A 19972-nucleotide genomic window follows, 5' to 3' on the forward strand; every position below is an offset into this window, starting at 1 on the left:
GAGTCCTGTTAGAACACTGGCTTCTCTCTACTAATCTAGCTAGAAACTTAGGCACAGTAGGCTGGTTAGAACACCTCTCAAAACAGTGTGGTGTAGTGGCTAGAGTGTTGGACAGGGAGTCAAGAGATCCAGGTTCTAGTCTCCACGCAACCATGGAAGCTCCCTGGGTGACTTTGGGCCAGTCTCTGACTCTCAGCCCAACCTACCTCACAGGGTTGTTGTTGTGAGGATAAAATGGAGAGGAGGAGGAGGATGTATGCTGCCTTGAGTTCCTTGGAGGAGAAAAGGCAGGATATAAATGCAATAAATAAAATAAATAAAAATAAAACTTTCATATGGAATTCCTTTTTTAAATATTCCCTGTTCAGCTCTGTCTCTCTATATCGCTGACTATAAACAAAACTTATCCATCTGCGACGTCAGGAGTCAGCTGACTGTATCATGTAAGATCCTAGTTGGTCAGTTGACTGCTTGCTGGGTCACATGATGCCCATCTAGGTCAGCCACACATAACTGCATCACAATACACATACAATTTGTGAGCTTTTCCCAGAATGGAAAAGCTTTCTGAGTAGGAACATTCTAACAATGAAGTGCCTGAGAAAAATTACCTAGTTATGAATCCATTTATGGCAACTGTTTCCAATTTTTTTAAACAGGGTCACTGATTGTAAAACTATAAACTTCTACACAAAAGCACACCTCCAACTGGCTGCCCATTCTATTCACCGTTTGCTATATGATTGCACACAAAGGGTAGGATCGAGTTATGGAACGAGTTATAATAAATTGTTCATTAATAGTTAGCATACATTTTAGAGGTTTTTTTTATCACAGTAGTTAACAAATCATCAAAAGGCAGCTCAAGGCTCTTGTTCAGGTGTGCACATTTTGGAATTTATGGCACTAGTCAGTGTTAACTGCATTTCTCCACACTGACCTTACCCATGACAGGTACCCTAATGATAATTTTCAAGTCAATATGGAATCTAAAATTACTTTGCTTACTTCCACATCAACTGATTTTATGAAATACCTCTGTAGAACTTCTATCTTTGTGTAGAGCTAGATGCCTTATGAACAATTATGAGATTTCAAACCATTTCTGAAATACACTGGGCCTGTTCAGACAACACGCTAAGCCATGGTTGGGCCGCTAACCCTTTTGCAGCAAATGGTTAGTGAGCATGTTCAAACTGTGGTTATGTGGCCACCATGATTAGAAATGGTTCACATGACATGCTAAGCCATAATATTTAGCTGAAAATGCTTAACCACCATGGCTTAGCATGTTGTGTGAACAGGGTCACTATCTTGATAAATACTAGCCACTTAATATGACTTGACTAGTTAAGTATCTTATTACCATTCACTAGTGTGAACTCTGATTAATGGTAAACCAAATTCCAATTTCATCAGAATCTGAAACCAAATTTAATGTTGGGTTCAGATCCTGATTAAATGGGAACCCTGGTTGGTGTTAACCTTGTTGAAGGTCACCATCAATATTTCTCTTAGTGATTGTTAGGGTCGAAGAGAGGGATTTATTCCAAAGGGAAAGGGAGTGAGGCAGAGCAGAGAGTGCGCATTTCTGGTGCCTGAACTCTTGATTGACAGGCAGCAAGCATTATATCTGTGTTGAACCTGGCATGGTAGATCAATCAGAGGTGGTGGGAGGGATCCCAATGGGTTTTGATAGGTTTCAATATAATTTGTTGGGCCAAGAACCTTGAAGTGAATATTTCTCACATTCAGCCCCATTCTAAGAAACATTTCTCACATTAGACCCCATTCTAATAAGAAATCAATATATCAAACAGATTTTTAGCCCAGCTCAGATATGAAGATTCTAATATTTTAATGTATATCTTCATGATAAAACAAGGTGGGTGTGTTTTTAGTTTTTCAGACCATGTAATATAGATTTACTTCTTCCATGATATTTATTGTGAAGAACTAAGAGAGCTCTTTAACCTCTGAGGCACAGTATTCTGTCATACCACATCACAAGCCAAATTTCACCATGCAGTACACAATGCATGCTGAATAGTCTTCAGGCAGAATATCATGCAATAGACTTACATTGTCTTAGCCAGAGGAGGAGTTTTAGGCAGACATTTAAAAGAGGAGAAAACATTGTGTTCAATATAAAAACAGAATGCTGCCTTTGTCCTTTGGATTCTCATCCTGGCGTTTCAGAAAGTGGTATGCTGGGTGACAGGAAATTAGATATTTTACAGTCCAGTGCCATCAGGCACTGTGCATATCTCTGTGGCGATTCTGGATCTGCTCACAGCCTGAGAACTGGGTTCAAGCAGAGCCCATTAACACTGATGTTTTCCCCTTTCCTCTGAAAATACAGCTGTGATTTAAACTGCACAAAAGGGGCACAGTCAAGTCTTTAAGGTCTATAAGACCTGTGGAAGCCTGCCATTTTGTTTCAAGTTGGTGAGCTGCTTATCAGCCATTGGATCCTGCTTCAGATACAGTGGTGTATGTCATTATTTAGTGCAAAGCAGATAAATTGTATATATCACGTTGCCCATGAGACAGGTACATGAATTTCTGCTTTGCTTATGTATTACTATTAAAACACATCTTACATTGTCCACCAAAGGCATTAATATCTCTTAGTAAAATCAAGCAAAAATCCATACAAAAATCTAGCTGGCAAACTCAAAAACATAGCCTTTCAATAACAATTAGTTGCACTATTACGAGGGAGAAAATCAAGACATGCACATAATCTTACTTTCTCTGGTTTGGACGCACCTTATCTTGTATCTTTCTTTTACCCTGTAACCACAGGCAAGATATACTTTATACATTTTAACCTCTATGGCATAAAACAAAACCACTATCATACTAGAAATAAATACTAAATCACCTTTACCTAGTACAAATAATGGGACTATCCACCTTGTCCACTCTGCAACTTTCTTTGGTCTTTTCCTACATAAAAACCCTGAGCTATTCTAATTTTATGAGTTCCTTTATAAAGAGCTAGTATGAGGTAAGGAAAGATTATTCTTGTGCCTACTTTCTAGAACTCAATGATATACGTTTGCAAACAACGACCCAGATAGATGATCTTTAGACTATACAAATCTGCAGGTGCACAAATGACAAAATCACAATCTATAAGAAATATGGGCAGGATCCAGTGCATTTGATGCAAATTATGTTCCGCTTGTGTAAATGATGGGTAGCGCACCACAAGTAGCACTTGGTATTGGCAGAAAACCTTGTTGGTGTTGTGCTAGAGATCATTTACTCAAGGACAATGTAATTTACACTAGTGGTAGTGTTGCATTGGATACCTCCCTATATTACTAAAAATACAATTATGCTATAATACTAATTTTTAACCTTGCTTCTATGAGAAACTCCATTTTTAATGTGAATCACTAGTATACCTCCCTGTGTCAGCAAACTAACTCTTGGCATAAGTCATCCTACAAACTAATTTGCTGACACAGCAGGTGTTAAGATTACGCTATAATCATATTGGCCCTTTACTGATGTGTGAAAAAGCAGTTCTATCCAAATGAACATGTGCCTGGGAATAAGTTCTTAATATGGCAGCACAAGGGAAGCCAGTTCCAGTTATAGCACTACAAAAATCAAGCTCAACCCCTCCAAATTTAATTTTATACCTTAGATTTCTGCTGCAATTTTATTTCCATGGCTTTGAAAGTAAACCATGCATCAAGAAATGTTTGCGGCTTTTGGCATGCCACGGATCCTGCCCCGTGCCTGAGAGGAGGGAGAGATGCTCTCAACTATGACATCACACCAATCTTTAGAAGCTATCCAAGCATCTCCAAGGTACAGCACAGTGGTGGAGGCAAGCCACTGCCCTCCTCCCAAGGTAAGGAAGGGTAATGGCTCAGCAGCTCAGAACTAAAGAGAGATCCAGCCTTTCTTTAAAAAAAAAAAAAGAGTGAGGGAAACTTTCCAGAATAATAATAAAAAATAGAACTCACTAGTACTCTCCATTATGGACCCTAACTTAAATGTCTGCCCATCTACACTTATTTCCTACAGAAACTCACTGAGCCAGTTCATATGACTGAACAGCCCACCATGGCTGATTGTAGACTGTGGTGAGTGTGAGCACTTGCCCTTTTGAAGATTCGAGTCATGGCCATGGCTTGTGAGTCAACTGAACCTGGGTCCCTGAGTTATGCGAGGGTTAAACAATCTTTGCATAACCCAACAAAAGACCATAGGTTTGAATATTCAAAAACTGCCTGGCATGTGAGTTTTAAATAAACCACAGTGGGCTGTTTTGATCATGCAAACTGGGTCACTGTTGCCTTTTCCCATTACATTTGCAGCAGTAATTACATCAGCATCATGCACAGCTGGCATAATGGGATGGAGTAGGGCACTGCAAAATTCTGAATTGGAAATTTATTTGCATAGGTTCATTCACATAGGATTTTTTTTAAAAAAAAATTATTTTGCCTACATTAGTTTGCATAGTGTTTCAGTTTGTATCGGAACATTTTCCAATAGGCATACACATATTTTCTCACATACTTGCTAAGGACATATTGCTAACCTGAAAAAACATTATTTTGAAATTGCTGAGCTTGCATAATATTCTATTTGCAATTGGCACACATTCATTCTTACTAAGGAACTTATGAAATGGAACATTTTCCATGGAAAAATAAAGCATTGGGAATTTTTCCACTGCACATCACTTATGAAACTCTGGCCCATGTGGCACAAACCAACACTGTCATTCTTCTACACTAGTATTTCTGGATACTGGGGGCAATAGCACAGCACAGGCTCTTGCCACATGGGCTGAGGCTACTTACACTACATAGTGGTGAGGAAAGAACACATTCTGCAGCAGCTCCCATAGTACGAAGTAAGGAGGTCCAAAAATGAAGTCACAATGACCATATTTTTCTTCAAACAATTATTACAATTCATTATACTCAACCAGAGAGTTAACTCAATTAAACTAAACAAGTATTACTCCCTCTAAACATTACCACTTCACTTGATTTACACCCCTCATTAATTTTTATACAAAATACGCTGGGTTCAAATCAAACTATGGTGAACGCCTTGCTTTCAAGCTATGATTTGAAGCTACAGTTTGATGTGGGTTTGCAAAAAGTGGTTTAGAGGCTAGTGTTAACCATATTTTACCAACTGGGCCATCATATTAAACAAGGGTTAACGAAATCAGGAGGTAGAGGAGAAAACTCATGCACAAGAGTGGCGGAGTGAGTGAGAGAGCACTTTGGTCTGACATTACATTTGAATAAAGCCTATGAGTCATTCTACAACTAACTGCAAGTAGTAGTGAGGCTACTATCCACTCCATTTAAGAAAGCACAGTATGCCTGTTGTCATAGCAACACATTTAAGGAGATCTCTAAGGAGCTTGCCTTGCTCTCTCTCTCTCTCTCTCTCTCCGTAGAAAGCAAGAAATTTGGTTTATATTCCATGTATTTTAATCCAGCATACTGGACGTATGAATCAATTCTTTTCTGCAGAGCCTATTTAGTGTTTAATTCACTTCAATGACATCTAGTGGCCAAAGAAATAAATAGCTTTGTTTCTTTCAGTTGATCCCTGTAAGAAGTCTGATTATGTGACCCACATCTCTGTAGCTTGATATAAATTACTACTTTGAACTTGGAAATACACAACAGATCTAAACAGAAACAAATATGAACAATGCAACACAGAGAAATTCAGGGCCCCACCATTTTCTTGTGGTTTGAGGAAGAGAAGTCATATGTTTTTGTTTTGTCTTTTTAAACTGTGTGTCTGAAAAGATGATGAGTCTGCTCATAATTTTAAATCAAAGAAGGCCAACTACCACACACATACTCTAAAACCAAAAACACTTTAAGACAACCTTCCCCAAGCTGGTGTCCTTCAGCTGTTTGGACTTCAACTTCCATCACCCCAGCCAGCTTGGTCAATAGTCAGGAAAGCTGGGAATTGTAGTCCAAAACATCTGGAGGGTACCAGGTTGGGAAAGTCTGCTTTAAGAGAAGAATTAAGAGTCTTACAAATTCACTCACACTTCAAAACCCATAGTAATGGCTAATTAAGGTTTCAGTCTTAATTACACTATGTAATCCCTAAAGGTGTTCTACATAACTACACTCCCTCGCAGGTTAGACTCCATGAACCCACACTTGAACGGGTATTATGATAGGAGAAATGCCATGACAAATGGATGAAGCAAGAGGTTTCTGGGTGAAATAACCAAGTTATTTCACCTAGAACCTTGTATATACTCCTATTATTCCAACCAACCCCATAGTGATGTAAGAATAAAATAGGGATTTATGTTTGGGACTGGGAAGGGAAAGAGATGTAGAATCATGAGTAAAGGCCTTAGGGAGAAAGAGTGGACCTGGTCCTATGACAGGAAAGAGGCTACAGGGATTGGGCAGAGTGACAAGGATCTGTCACCCCACCAAGCTGCTAGAGTATCGGCAAGAATACTTTTTAAAATTCCCAGGATCCCTTCTCGAGCAGATTTCTTTCTACCCCCAATCACTCAGCCAAATACCAATTTACAATTAATCTCAATATTAAGATGCATTCTATATTGTTTAATTAGTGCTCTTCAAATGGTCCAGACCTGAAACCCACCTTGGACTCCCAACCTGCAACATGGGACCCACTTTCACAATTGCCCAACATGGCGGCAACAGCTTTGGTGCAAACCACTTGGACTGATCTTATGACCCACTTTTGGACCACAACCCACCAGCTGAAGACCACTGGTTAACATAATACGTTTTAATGCACTCTTCCCCAATATGGTGCCTTCCAGATGTTTAAGACTACAAATCCCAGCATTTCAGGCCATTGGCCATGCTGACAGGGGCTGATGGAAGTTGAAGATCAAAACATATGGAGGACACCAGTTTAGGGAAGGCTATTTTAATGTATATAGATCTAGCCCAAAGTACCAGAGATGCCGATGGGGAAGAGGTATGTGCTGAAAACTTCCACATTGACATCAATGGAACATAAAAGCAATTTCTTTTTCTTGGTTGTATTCTGTATCTGCAAATATTAAGACCATGTTATCTTCACTGGAGAGGTGCCACAGTTCCATGGTAGTGCAAGTGCTTTACATACAGAAAGTCCCAGGTAGGGCTCAGAAAGTCTTCTGCCTCATGGAGAGGCCACCAGTGAGGGAGGAAGCAGCAGCCAGGCACCTCTCCACCGTGCCTGGGTCCAGCTCCAGCTGAGAGCCCCCTCCCTCCTGCTACCAACTGTCTCTGCAGAGGCCACCAGTGAGGGAGGAAGCAGCAGCCAGGCACCTCTCCACCGTGCCTGGGTCCAGCTCCAGCTGAGAGCCCCCTCCCTCCTGCTACCAACTGTCTCTGCAGAGGCCACCAGTGAGAGAGGAAGCAGCAGCCAGGCACCTCTCCACCGTGCCTGGGTCCAGCTCCAGCTGAGAGCACCCCTCCCTCCTGCTGTCACCTGTAACTGCTGAACTTTCCAACTAAGATTGTAGTGCCTGAATTTGCTTTCCTTTCCCCCCTCCTCCTCCTCCCTCCCAATCCCCTTTCCTTTTGTGTCATGTCTTTTAGATTGTAAGCCTGTGGGCAGGGACTGTCAAGAAATACTTTTGTAAGCCGCCGTGAGAGCCTTTTTTGGCTGAATGGCGGCATAAAAATCCTTAAATAAATAAATAAATAAATAAATGGAGTCTGTCAGTGCCACCATACTGGGCTAGGTGAACCAATGGTCTGACTTAGTATAAAGAACCTATGTCCTATTCCTATGAGTCAGATTTAACCACTCTCAGAATACATTACTGATTATAATGCTGCTGCTCCCACAAGAGGAAAGAACAAATTACGGTCAAAGCAGAATGGAGCATATTTGCTTGCATGTTACACCTAAAAATATTGGACTAAAATCAGGCTTAAATTTGTTGTCATCATTGTCATCTCCATCATCATCATCATCATCATCATCATCATCATCATCATCATCAATATAATACATGGTACTTACAAATTACAGGTATTACAGACAATGATACCACTCTAAAATGGTGCATTAGTAATTTTGGGGGATATTTTGCTGCAGCTCAATATTTGTTATATCAATAAGCATCCTGTTTTAATTCTTAAAGGGATATTTGGAAGGAACAGCGGCATGCCTCCTCTGTTATAGTTATGCACTACTGCCCTCCTGTGGTTTGCAAATTTAAAAGGAAAATCTTGTTATCAAGAGAACACAATGAAAACAATCATTGCCCTTATTATACAATTTAAAATTACACAGGAACAAATGCACATTGCTAAACATTTTTCCTTTAAAACTGAACTTTACTCTCTTACAATTATGCAAAACATAAGATGGGGAAATGTTTGCTGCTACTATGCTTCAGGCACGCAAAGTTCATCATGTATTGGAAACTGTAGGCAATGCCCTATTCCATCCCAGCCTCAAAAGGGTCCTGCTATTTACCCACCCTCAATCTCAGTCTAAGTGGCCCTCTGGGTCCCATTCCCATTCTTTCCCTAGTGGTGAAATTTTCCCTGAACTTGGTAATTTGGCCAAATTTGGGACAAGAGAGAAAAAGCATTATGTTAGCCAAATTCACCCAGGAGAATAATGACTCCAGGGGATATAAGTAATTATGCAGCCAAAAGCCTATCAAGACTAACATGAAAAAAATAATAATTCTTAGGCCCCAGTCAGAGCTCACTGTACTCCCCTCTGGAAATAGGTGAGATGTGTTGCCCACCTGCCCTGGCTAAGCATTTGGTTAGCAAGAACAGAGGCTTTTAAAAAATGTGTTCCATTCCCACCACTTGCCTGAACTCTCTCAAGGCCCAAAGTAGCAGCCTTTGGGGGCAGATTTAAGCACCTCTCCCCTCCCAAGCAACGTTTCATCTCTTCCTCAGTTTGCTTAGGGCCTTGCTAGACCTGCCGGATAATCCGGCAGGGAGGAGGGGTGACGGCGTGCTACAGCTAGCGCGCGCCGTCGCGATCTTCCAGACGTAAGACACGACGGGGCAAGAGGAAGCCCCGTCGCGTCCGCCATTTTGATTTGGATTTAAAGGGCCATGTGCACCGGAGCGCACCGCTGCACAAGGTAAGTGTTTTTTTAAAAAAATAAAGCCTCCCCGCTCCCCCTGTCCCTGATTCCCCCCCTGCCTGCTCGCTCATCCTCCCCCCGTCCGGCAGGCCTGTCCCCGATTTTCTCCCCCCCCTGCCAGGGCCAATGCCCATCCTTCCCCCACCCCCCTGCGCTTGCCAGGGCCGACACCCGTCCTTCTCCCCCCTCTCTCCTGCCAGGTCCGGCCTTCCCCCGCGGCCCCTATTTCCCCCCCCGGGATCCCCCCGGTTCAATGGGCACAGCGCTCCTAAGAGCGCTGTGCCCAGTCTGTGGCTTCTCCTCGCTACTCGCGAGTAAGCAAGCAGCCGGAAAAAGCCACGGACCTTGCTAAACTGGGCCATAAGCGAATCCGCTTATGCCAGGGTAAGGCAGGTTTTAGCGCAGCCTGACCCCGGATTCCCCTGTGCATCATCTGGATGCACAGGAGAGAAACCGGGCCTCACACCACGCTAACACCTGGTCTAGCAATGGCCTTAGTTTCAATGAGTAAATAGATTTTTGTTAAACTAAGAATGTACATCAAACAAAAGAAGAATTAAGACTTTAGTATCCAAAAATCAATGTGTAAGACTCGAGCATTAAAAACGTTTTTAATGGAATTGTTTATGTTATCAATTTTTTTTGATAAGCAGTGATGTTGGTCAGCAAGGTTGCATCAATGGACCTTTGGATGTTTAATTAAACTGCAAATATACATGCCATGAATGTGGGGTAAAAGGTTTTAATATCCTCACATTATCAGAAACCCTTCCAATATTTTTTCATAAACTCGTAGCCATTTTGCTTTTAGTCTGTATTTGCTTTGCACAAGAGGAAATTACTTAAAGTGAAAACATAATTAAGGCAAATGTCATAGGGAGATGTTAATTCATTAAACAACCCAAAAAGGAGTGCAAGGAAAATAAAGAAAAAAACATCTCATCAAAACTATCATTTGTTTTAAAAGCAACACACAATCCTCCTAATTAACAATACTGTTCATATCTATTGTACTAAATGTTGGATATGCTTTTATGTACATAAATAAATAACAACCTTGCACAAAGAATAAAATTAGCTTGAAGTTCCAAATGAAGGAAACAACTAACATTACAAAAAAGCATCTGGTATATTATTTTAAATCAGAACCTCTCTTACAGGTAAATAGTTCATCAGAAAGCTAAGCAATTCTACTAGAAACAGATTTTTCAGTATGTTTAATTTAAATTGCATAGAGAGTCTTTTTTTATATAATGGATGCAATCCCACTAACATAGATAAAACTAGATTATGGTAATCTTCACAGGTGCTTTCAAGCATCTATGCAGCACCACATGAAACCTTTATTTGACCAGTATTTTACTGTTAATTTCTTTTGACTTATTTTAACTTAGAGATTTATTTATTTTATTCTGAGCCTGAACTGCTGCAGCTTTTAATAAATAAAGTTCATGCTTTTTAACTGTAAGCCTCTCTGAATGTTTTTTTTTAATCAAACACTTTTTAATATTACATGTAATAAACAAACACATAAAATCCATTGGTTTTTAGATTGCGCCTTAAGTAAATATTGACCAAGAATTTCCCCGCAAGAGCTCCCCACAGTGTTGCTTAAATCCTGGTCCAATTCTAAATAACTGAGTTTACAATAAGTGCAGACTGTGGATTAGTGAATGTAGTGTTACTCTAAAATTGTTTAGATTTAGCTTCCCTTAGTCTTTTTGGTCAATTATTTGTTTTGGGAGGAAATACCTTGTCCTTGAGTAAGTTATTTATGCTAGAGTCATCAGACCCTCTGCAAATAACCACCTTCTCCAAAAAGCACCTCTATTGGGGAAGTACTTTCTCAGCAGTCATACAGCGACAATGGAATAGCCTTCCCAGAGAAGTATGCCTGGCACCAATTTTGACATTCGGTTGCCACCAGGCAAAAACATTTTTATTTATCCAAACATCTTAAATCATTGATAGAAGGCTGTATATAAATGTTTTAAATGAGAAAATAATTTATATTCCAAATCAAATATTATATGCACCAATACAGATGAGAAGAATATCTCTATATACCACATATTCAGCAGTTAGCTTATTAATGACTTTCAGTCAGAAATGGGAACAAATACACAAACAATTGACATCTTCCTTAAAAATTACGTTTCAATTATATTGGGGCCTCTTGGGGGAACCTGAAGAAGCATAGGATCTAGCAGATGCAAGAGCACATCCAACATGCTCCCAGAAGAGCCTCTTCAGGGGCACACCACTGGCGTGGAGCTTTCAGATGAGATAACAGAAGCTTCTGTAGTGACATGCTACCCAGTGAAGCATCCCTCTGCTACTGGTCCTCTCCACCAGTGGAGGGACACTCCTTCCCTATCTTAACACACACAATTTCTGCTGTTAGCTGTCAGGTTATAACTTCGTAAGGAAACAAGAAATGGCCCAATTGTAAAAATAAAGTCTTTTTCTGAAAATGCTTTTCTGTAGCAAAGTTTTTTTTAAATTGACACTAAAAAGTAGCCATTATAAAACTGAACGTTTGCAAAGTTTTTTGAGTACTTCACTATGAATTGCTATTTTAAAGTGTTTTATTCTGTTTTTATTTTATCTGGTGCACCACTCCACAATTTTCAATTTCTAAAATTTTCCAAAACTTTACAGTATATAAATACTGTAAATAAATAAATTAAAATTATATGAAATAGTTGTTTTTATTTCCTGTTTTACACATCAATCCTAAGAGGGGTGTGGGAGAGGGAAGGGAAGTGCTGGTCAGACCAAGAGATGTGTGTGTGTGTGTGTTTATACAAAGAGGCTGAGCAGATCTTTGGTTATTGGAATTTCCACCCCTCATTGAAACCAATGGGTGGTGTTTGATATCAGCTCCAGGCTGGTGTAGTTGTTGGGCTCAATTCTGAGTCCTCTCTGGGGAATAAAGGGGGTTTAGATCCAAGGCTGCCTTGGATTTGAAATTTGCAGGGTTTGAAATTTAAAACATTTATTTTGTAAATGTATAAACTTTTAAAAAATAATCAAAAGCTTTTTTAAAAAAGTCCCTGCCACCTTCTCATAGTGCAAGTAGAATCTGTCAGACTATCTAGGAACACTTAGATCAGGTGTCTGTACAAAAATGAGTTGAGTCAATACATTGATAATGATTCAGTGAAGATTTTAGTACAACAGCACGAACATCCATTGTGGGGGGTGGGGAATTCTTCAATTTAAAAAAACACATTACATGCAAACCCTCAACACCTTTCTTTTCTGTGGAAACAATTCTGGAAATTGAAACATTCACGAGATAATTCTGATGGTAAAAGTAAAATGAATTTGTAATCCAGGCACTAAGTATCTGTGCAACATTTGTGAGTCGAACACACTATGATGGTGATATGCTGCTACATTGCAATATATGCATGCTAAATAGTATGCAGGTTTGTGAATGTGTGACCATATAGTCAGTTATGGAGAAAGTATTATTACCAAAAGAAAAATAAATTAAACCAGTACTGCATATCATCAAAGATGCACTATTTTTATTTTCAGAGGAAGATAAAGAAAGAGGATAGATTATATTTGATGAATCTAGGAAGTTCTTGCAAGTGAACTTTGATATATATATATATATATATATATATATATATACACACACATACATATATATACATACACATACACACATCATTAAGATACATACCACAACATTACATTTTCACCCACCCTATAGCAAAGCAGTGTCAACTAGTTTAAGAAGGTACAGTGCATTTTTATAAAGTGGCAAAAATGGACCGGAATCTGAATTTCAGAAAGTGAAAATAATTCTGGAAGGAAATGTTGTGAATGTAAGTGAAAACAGAATACAAAGGAGAAAACTACCTTTAAGAAGTGAATATATATATATGGAAGCCCTGAAAAAAAAACAGTAAAGGGAGAAAAACTGCTTTGTTAGTACAGGGATAGGAAATTAAAACCATAATAATTAGTAGTAGAAGCAAATGGGAAACAAATGCAATATAATAATAATGGATCTACAATAAAGGAACACGCAAAAACATGAGAATCAACAATTGCTCAGAGACAGATAAAAATTAAGAAAAATGAAATAGCTTCAGTAGCGACACTACCAAGAGGAGACACAATGCAGGATGTTGCCCGCCAGCAAAAAAGTACACCATTAATAAAGGAAGCAAAGCATCCTATCTGCATAAATGGTCATTACCTCAATATATAGCATCATATGATAGTGGGAATCATTAACCAAGACAGTGTTCCTAGGCAATTATTGGGCTGTGATAAAGTATCCATCCGAGAACAGCAATAAGTTTAATGAGGCTTGCATGCAAAAATAATTTGCAGATTTTTAGAGAAAAAAATAGGGGGGGGGGGAAGAATGATGAAAAAAGCAATTGCAATGCAACTGCAAATGTACCAAATTGTGGCAAACAAGGTAACCTGAAAAGGCAGTATCATATTTCTCATCCAACAAGGTAGAAACATGTAGATCTGCTACACATGTGCATTCGGTTATGAGGCAGTATATAAATGTAACAAATAAATATAAATAAATAATTTCTTCTCCATTACTGTAGCTGTGCACTTTCCAGCTTACCACCACCACCTAAAATAAATAAATAAATAAATAAAAATCCCCCCCTGTCATTTTATAGCCTCTAGCACGGGTACTTGGACATTCTCCTCACACTGCTCATACCATGGAGTACTTCACTCTTCGGAAAGCTGTACTAATTCTATTAAATGGAGGAATTGGGAGCTGTTTTTGTGAATGGCAAAGTCAAACTGGGTAGCCCAACAAATACCAGGGTGGGATGAGATGGGCAAACAGGTTATCCTTGAACTTTGTAAGGTCAAAGTGGGACAAAATTTCAACTGACTCAGCAACAGTTGTGCCAATTTCATTTAAGGCCATGGTATAAATAGGAACATTGGCGCTGTATGTTTTTTTGCGTTCCATATTTGTAGTATTTACTCACAGACTCATCCCTGCTAGTTAGATATACCATGTGAACTATCATCTTATATCTGGCAGAGCAAAGTGCTACACGGCTTGCTTTCTAAAGGGCAGGAGAATCATCATAAAGAGCTATTTATGGCAGCTCTGAGTCACCTACTTCTGGTGAGGTGAAAACTGAGATGTCTTACTTATTTATAGCTAATATTTGTACTAATACAGCATTCTCCTAGCTTCTTAAATCAGACAACAAAACAGCAGCATATCACCAGTGATAAACAAGGCTGCCTTCCCCCCAAATCACCACATCTTCAGTGTGAAACCAATCTTGTTCTCCTCCATAGGTTCTTGCAAAATAGTATTGTCCTTTCACCATATAACAACATATACATGGGAAAAGGCAGCAGCAGATTCTGCAAGGACTTCAATACAAACTTTTGGGGTGGGGGAAGGGAATACAAGTACTGCCCCATAGTCCTTGCTTCCTTGTTGATTGCAGTAAAATATGACTCATAGGTCATATTTTACTGCTGTGAACTATATGAGCTATTTTCCACGACACTTACTTAGGGGATTTAGTGCATTGCTTCAGTGCAACCAATGCAAGCAGAATTGTGCTTTTACCCATAGTTAATCCCTCTTTCCAATTCATAGGTCAGGAGGCCCATAACACTGGCTTTACATTATCATGTATGTACACATGACCACATTTTCTAGGAATGCTTTCCAAACCCCTGGTTGTATACGACAAACCATCTTACTAAGGTGTTCACTATACAGCTGATAACACTGATTGTACTAGTGCTATGCTGAAAATTTCTCACATGAGAATTTCTGATTCAATTTGAGAGCAAAGAAATGGCTTTTGAAAAGAAATTCAAAGGAGAAGAAATTTTGGAGAAATTCTCATGGGTTTGGTTGGGAGTTCTTGGGCTTACCTTACTTATGAGATGGCTGAGGAGTGTGTGTGAGTGTCCTGTCTTTCATTGCACAATCATCTCTCTGACAGCCTGCAGCCTCCTTGGCTTCCTGCACTTCCCACCCAAGGAAGACATCATGAATTTATTCCTCCCATAAGGCTTTTCAGATCAGGGAGTGCAGGCAGCCTGGGAGACTGCTCCTATGATGGAGTAAATTAAATGCACCATATAACTTTTCACAGTGTTAGCAGCTTCCTGAAACAAGGTACTGTAATGGTCACCATGTTTAAACTATGGCTTCATATTTTGGCTTGTTTAGAAACCATTAACCATGTTAACAAGAAACTATGCTTAACTGCAGCTTCTTGTCCTACACTACTTTCCCCAATATTTCTTCCAGACAATTGTCGAAATCTCTTCTCGCTTTCCATGTTCCTTACACTATGTTGCTCCTCCTCAACGTGCATCTTTCTTCTGTCTCCGTATTTTTCTTTCCCTCTTTCATCACTCTGTCACATCTTTCTCATAGTCCTACCTCTCAATTTTTAATGCAGAAAAGGACTAAAAGTATGACATTTACAACGAAAAAGCAGTAAAATAGAAAACCCTGTGCCACCCCTGGATTGAAGTGAGGATGAATGAAGTTTAAACAAAAAGCCCATCGGGCTTTTCAGAGCAGGAAGTGCAGGCAGCCTGGGAGACTGCAGAGCAATGGCGAGATGCACAATAGAAAGAAAAATACAGACAGTACGCTCAGCCACCTCACAGTCAAAAAGATGACCAACACACATTCAAAATGAATTATAAAATGCCCTGAGAATGAGGCAGAAAAATGGAAGCCTCTTTCATAGAGAAGAAAACTTCCAGGAAACTGGAGGGCAGATTTTGTTGCAGCGTTAGCTCCACCCTTTCGCTGGAGCTGGATGCAACACTCGCACCTGCTACAGGGCTTTCATGGAAGGAGCGGTGTTGCCAGCACCTGCCACAATCACCCCTCAGAAATGTAACATATAGAAGACTGTGGCGATACCCACCTTTCTGTCCCTTTGATATGTCTGAGTTTGTATGTCTAGTGAATGCGGAATGTTTGACTGAGTGGGAGTGGCTAGTGATGCGGGGAGAAAAGGGGAGGGAGGAGTATAAATAGGTTGGCTGAGGGGATTGTGGGTTAGTTTAGTGTGTGTTTGGGGTTTGGTTTTAGTCTGGGAGGTTTTAGTCTGGCTTGTGCTTCATGAGAGTGTTTGGTGTGTGAGGAGTGAGAAGAGATAGGATTTTAAGGGACTTGGGATTGTTGTTTTAAATATAAAAATAAGCAGGTTTGATCTAAACTGAAAGACCAAAGATCTGTTAAACTTCAATAAACTTTACTTTCTGTTCTGTTACCACAAACCACGTGACAGCTCGGATTTATTACCTGCTGTATTACACAGTGTAAAAGCATCTAACAATACACCTGCAGTTCAGTACCTCAACAATAGAATCTATTTTCCAAAACCCTTTACCTTGTTCCCTCACATACAGGGGAAAGGTGTTGTTATTTTTACTCTTTCCCCAGGCTTTTCAAGAGGTGGTGCTTGGCTTGAGAAGGGTGTGCTAGGCAAGGCCTTCTGTGTGAGGTCGGTGTCATCGCAAAGACCCTAGAAAAGATGCTGAACTGCCCAGAAAGCTTTGACTAAGGAGCGGTATAAAAATGTAATAAATAAATAAATAAATAATAGAGCTGAGCCAATTTTTCTCAGTATACATGTTTCTCAGAAACATTGAGATTTTTCTTTTCTAGCACTAGAAATAAAAGGACACTTGGCATAATTTTCTCCAAATTTTCTTCACCATTATTAGTTTTTTGTGGTGGCTGCATCCCATTCCCCACCCCCTGCCATACCCTGGAATGGTGCTAGGTATATGGGGTATCGTGTGGGATGCAAAATGGGGGCCAGGCTGCCAACATAGTTGATGCACTTGCCACTTGCAGTGCAGAAAAACCAAAAAACTGTAAGAAAAAGAAGCTGTTCTACAACCATTGCCAATGGTTGGCATTGCCAATGGTAAGCCATTGCCAATGGCTTACCTGTGAGAAATTGTTGGAGAATTTCTCCTCCCCCTTGAGAAATTTGGTGAAATTGTCCCCCCCAATTTCCGTACCTACAAATAGGGTGGAGAATTTTGAGAGGCCACCTACACACAGCTCTAGTCTGAACTCAGTTTGGGTATAAACTAAATAAAAAGCTGCTATTTCTAGTTGAAGGAAAGAACACTGTGTCTTCTGCCCCTGGGCCTTGGACCAGGGGCAGCCCATCCATGAAACAGGGTGAGGTGGCCATATCAGGTGGCAGATTGTGCCACTCCATAGTGCCCCCACCAGGAGGGCTTCCCACCACAGCCCTGCCACCTCCAGCAGGTGCTCCAGAAGGCTCCACCAGCTGCTCTCCTGCTGTGCCATTTGCTGCGGTGAGAGGCTGGCCAGTGGGGCTCTCTGGAGCAGCCACCCACTCTCTGCTTCCCTCGGCAGGAGCTATGCAACTGGAAGAAGTGGCTGCAGGGCTTTTGCGAGACCTGGGCAACTGCTACTTCTGACTACATGACACTCTGTAGAACCAGCATGGTTGTGGCAAAGGTAAGGGAGAGCATGATGAGGAAGCGTGGTACATCTTCTTTCCCATTTCATGCAGCAAGAGAGATTGCACTGGAGCTGCAGTGAACTGAGGGCTACTGCAGCTGCATCACACAAATAACATCATGGCAAGGGGAAGACCAGCCTAGCACATCCATTGGTAGAAAAAGAGCAGTGGCAGAGAGCCTATTTCCTCGTTTCCTTTGCCCTCTGCTTCAACTATCATTTAACCTGGAACTGCAGATTTTAAGGGAAGCACATGCTGGCCTCCGTCACCAGCCAGAAGACCACGAGCTGCCCTCTGGGAAGCTGTGCTCTCAGCCTCCCAGGAAGATCGTACCACCACAAATTGGGGATGGTTAAAAGCTAGAGTTTCCAGAACACGAACAATAATACCTGCTTTGTCCTACTTTCGCATATTTTCAGTTTAGTTCATTGCCACGTAATTGAACTATAAAATATTCTTAATAAATGATTTATTTAAAATATTCTAAATAAATAAAACCATGCGTGGATGTCCTTATTGTGTATTTTCAACTCAGAAATGCTACTTGGGGGAACTTATTAGCATTTACCCAACTTACTTTCCTCCTGCGACTGCATTTTATTGGGTCGTTTTAAATCAGACTGTATTTATTTGCATCTTGAAATATGCTCACAGAGAACATATTCTGAGTTTTGCCATTATTTCCCCCCATGATGTCCAAGTGCAAATGATGGTGAGAAATTATATTTACATGCATCATCCTGGATGTAAAGCATCTTTTTCAGATGTGTACGTGTTTTGTTTTTTACATAACCAAGTTTACATTTTTCTAGAGCAATTATCCAATAGATGGCAATATTGTTTTTGAACAAACACCCAATATACACAGGCAATATTTTTCTTAAAGTTTTAAATAAATATTTATTAAGCACACACCAACTCAGAAAGTAGGTGTCAGGAGAACACTATATGTGATTTGCATCATTTTCTCCAAGTTGGAATAAAAGCTGTTGAGGTTTGGGAGGAAAGTAGTATTGTTTAGAAAAAAAATGTTTTCTTGAATTAGGCAAGACCATAAGCTCCATCCGACGAGCATTTTACTGCACGTTTGTTACTGGGCGCTCACGGATTACTCACATGGCATTGTCTGCCTTTCATGCATCTTCCACCCCTCCCGGCCTTTGTTGCACCGCAAAAACCCCCAGAGAAAGTCCGGTTGCTGCTCTATCCTACCAGACTGAATGGAACTAATTACTTCCTGTTTTCAGGAAGTGACGTCGGAGCAGCGAAAGAGAAGCTATGGGAGCCGCGTGTTTTGACCTAGATGTGATGGGCTTCATATCTCACGGAAAGAGCAATCCCATGGCCCCTAGACAGTGTCTGGGACACACACAGGATTGTTCTGTTTACTGCCTCTGAGGTCAGAGCCAGTAAACCACACACCCCACCCCTGCCCTTGCGTAGTGGCACAGAGAGAACCATGCCAGCTATCTCTCTACACAAAATCTGAGTAGGGAGAAAGGGAAAAGGGGGTGGTCCCAGGGGAGGGAAAAAAATGGGGAAGCTGCCCTATGCAGCTTCCTATGATCGCCCCAGCCTCTTTTCCTCCCGCCGAAGCACTGGAGGTAGACAGGCAAAATCACCCCTCTAGCAAAAATGCAAGATGGTGAAGATTGCCTCCATACCTGGCTGTCTTGCATTAGGATACTATCAACATAGGATTGCCCCCTACCATATGTTTGATTATTCTGAAACCAGTTTCAAAACCCACCCTTCAACACTTAAAACAAATAGCACTAGATCATAAAATGGGTAACAAAGTATGTATCAGGTTCATGCAGGATGCATATTCCAATTTAGAATAAATTTTTAAAAAAATATTCAATAAAAATACAATTTCTTTGTTCTCATCTGAGTCACTTGCGCACTGCTACCTTACTGCCAACATTCGCAGTACAATCCTCTACATGACTACCCTTAAGCAAGTGCCACTGAGTTCAATGGGATTTACTCCCAAATTATTCTGTGTAGGACTGCAGGCTTAAAAGCTCTAATTATCAGAAATGTTGGCACTATGGCAAACAACTTTAATTCTAGAATGCAATAACAAAAATATGCCCTCTCTCAAATCCTATGCCCACCTATCTGGGTTTAAGCCCCATTGAACTCAATTAGAGTTATGGCTCAGTAGACGTGTACAGGATTGTGCTGTAAATTCTGTAAAACCATGACACAACATAGTAACTGTTTTTTACATGGCTGCCTTTTAGAGCATATTTTTCATGAAGTTATAAGGTTGGATCCAGACCTACTGTTTGGCAAATGGAAAAGTTCCTTCAATACATGGAAGTGAACTGAATCCAGCAAGAGG

At 40.4% G+C, this 19972-nt stretch overlaps 1 protein-coding gene across 2 annotated transcripts in view; it reads right to left on the reverse strand.

Moving 5' to 3' along the window:
• The window catches only part of PRKCA (protein kinase C alpha), a 212883-nt gene that overhangs the window by 24888 nt on the left and 168023 nt on the right, over window positions 1-19972 (reverse strand). Inside the window, exon 9 of one of the 2 annotated variants that reach the window (XM_063120032.1) lies at window positions 2773-2796. The exons of the other annotated variant lie outside the window; for it this stretch is intronic. Coding sequence (XP_062976102.1) covers window positions 2773-2796 — 24 coding nt within the window. The remainder of the gene's footprint in view (window positions 1-2772; window positions 2797-19972) is intronic. 2 annotated transcript variants of the gene reach the window in all.

Source organism: Elgaria multicarinata, chromosome 3 (assembly GCF_023053635.1).
Source record: "Elgaria multicarinata webbii isolate HBS135686 ecotype San Diego chromosome 3, rElgMul1.1.pri, whole genome shotgun sequence".
Lineage (NCBI taxonomy): Eukaryota > Metazoa > Chordata > Lepidosauria > Squamata > Anguidae > Elgaria > Elgaria multicarinata.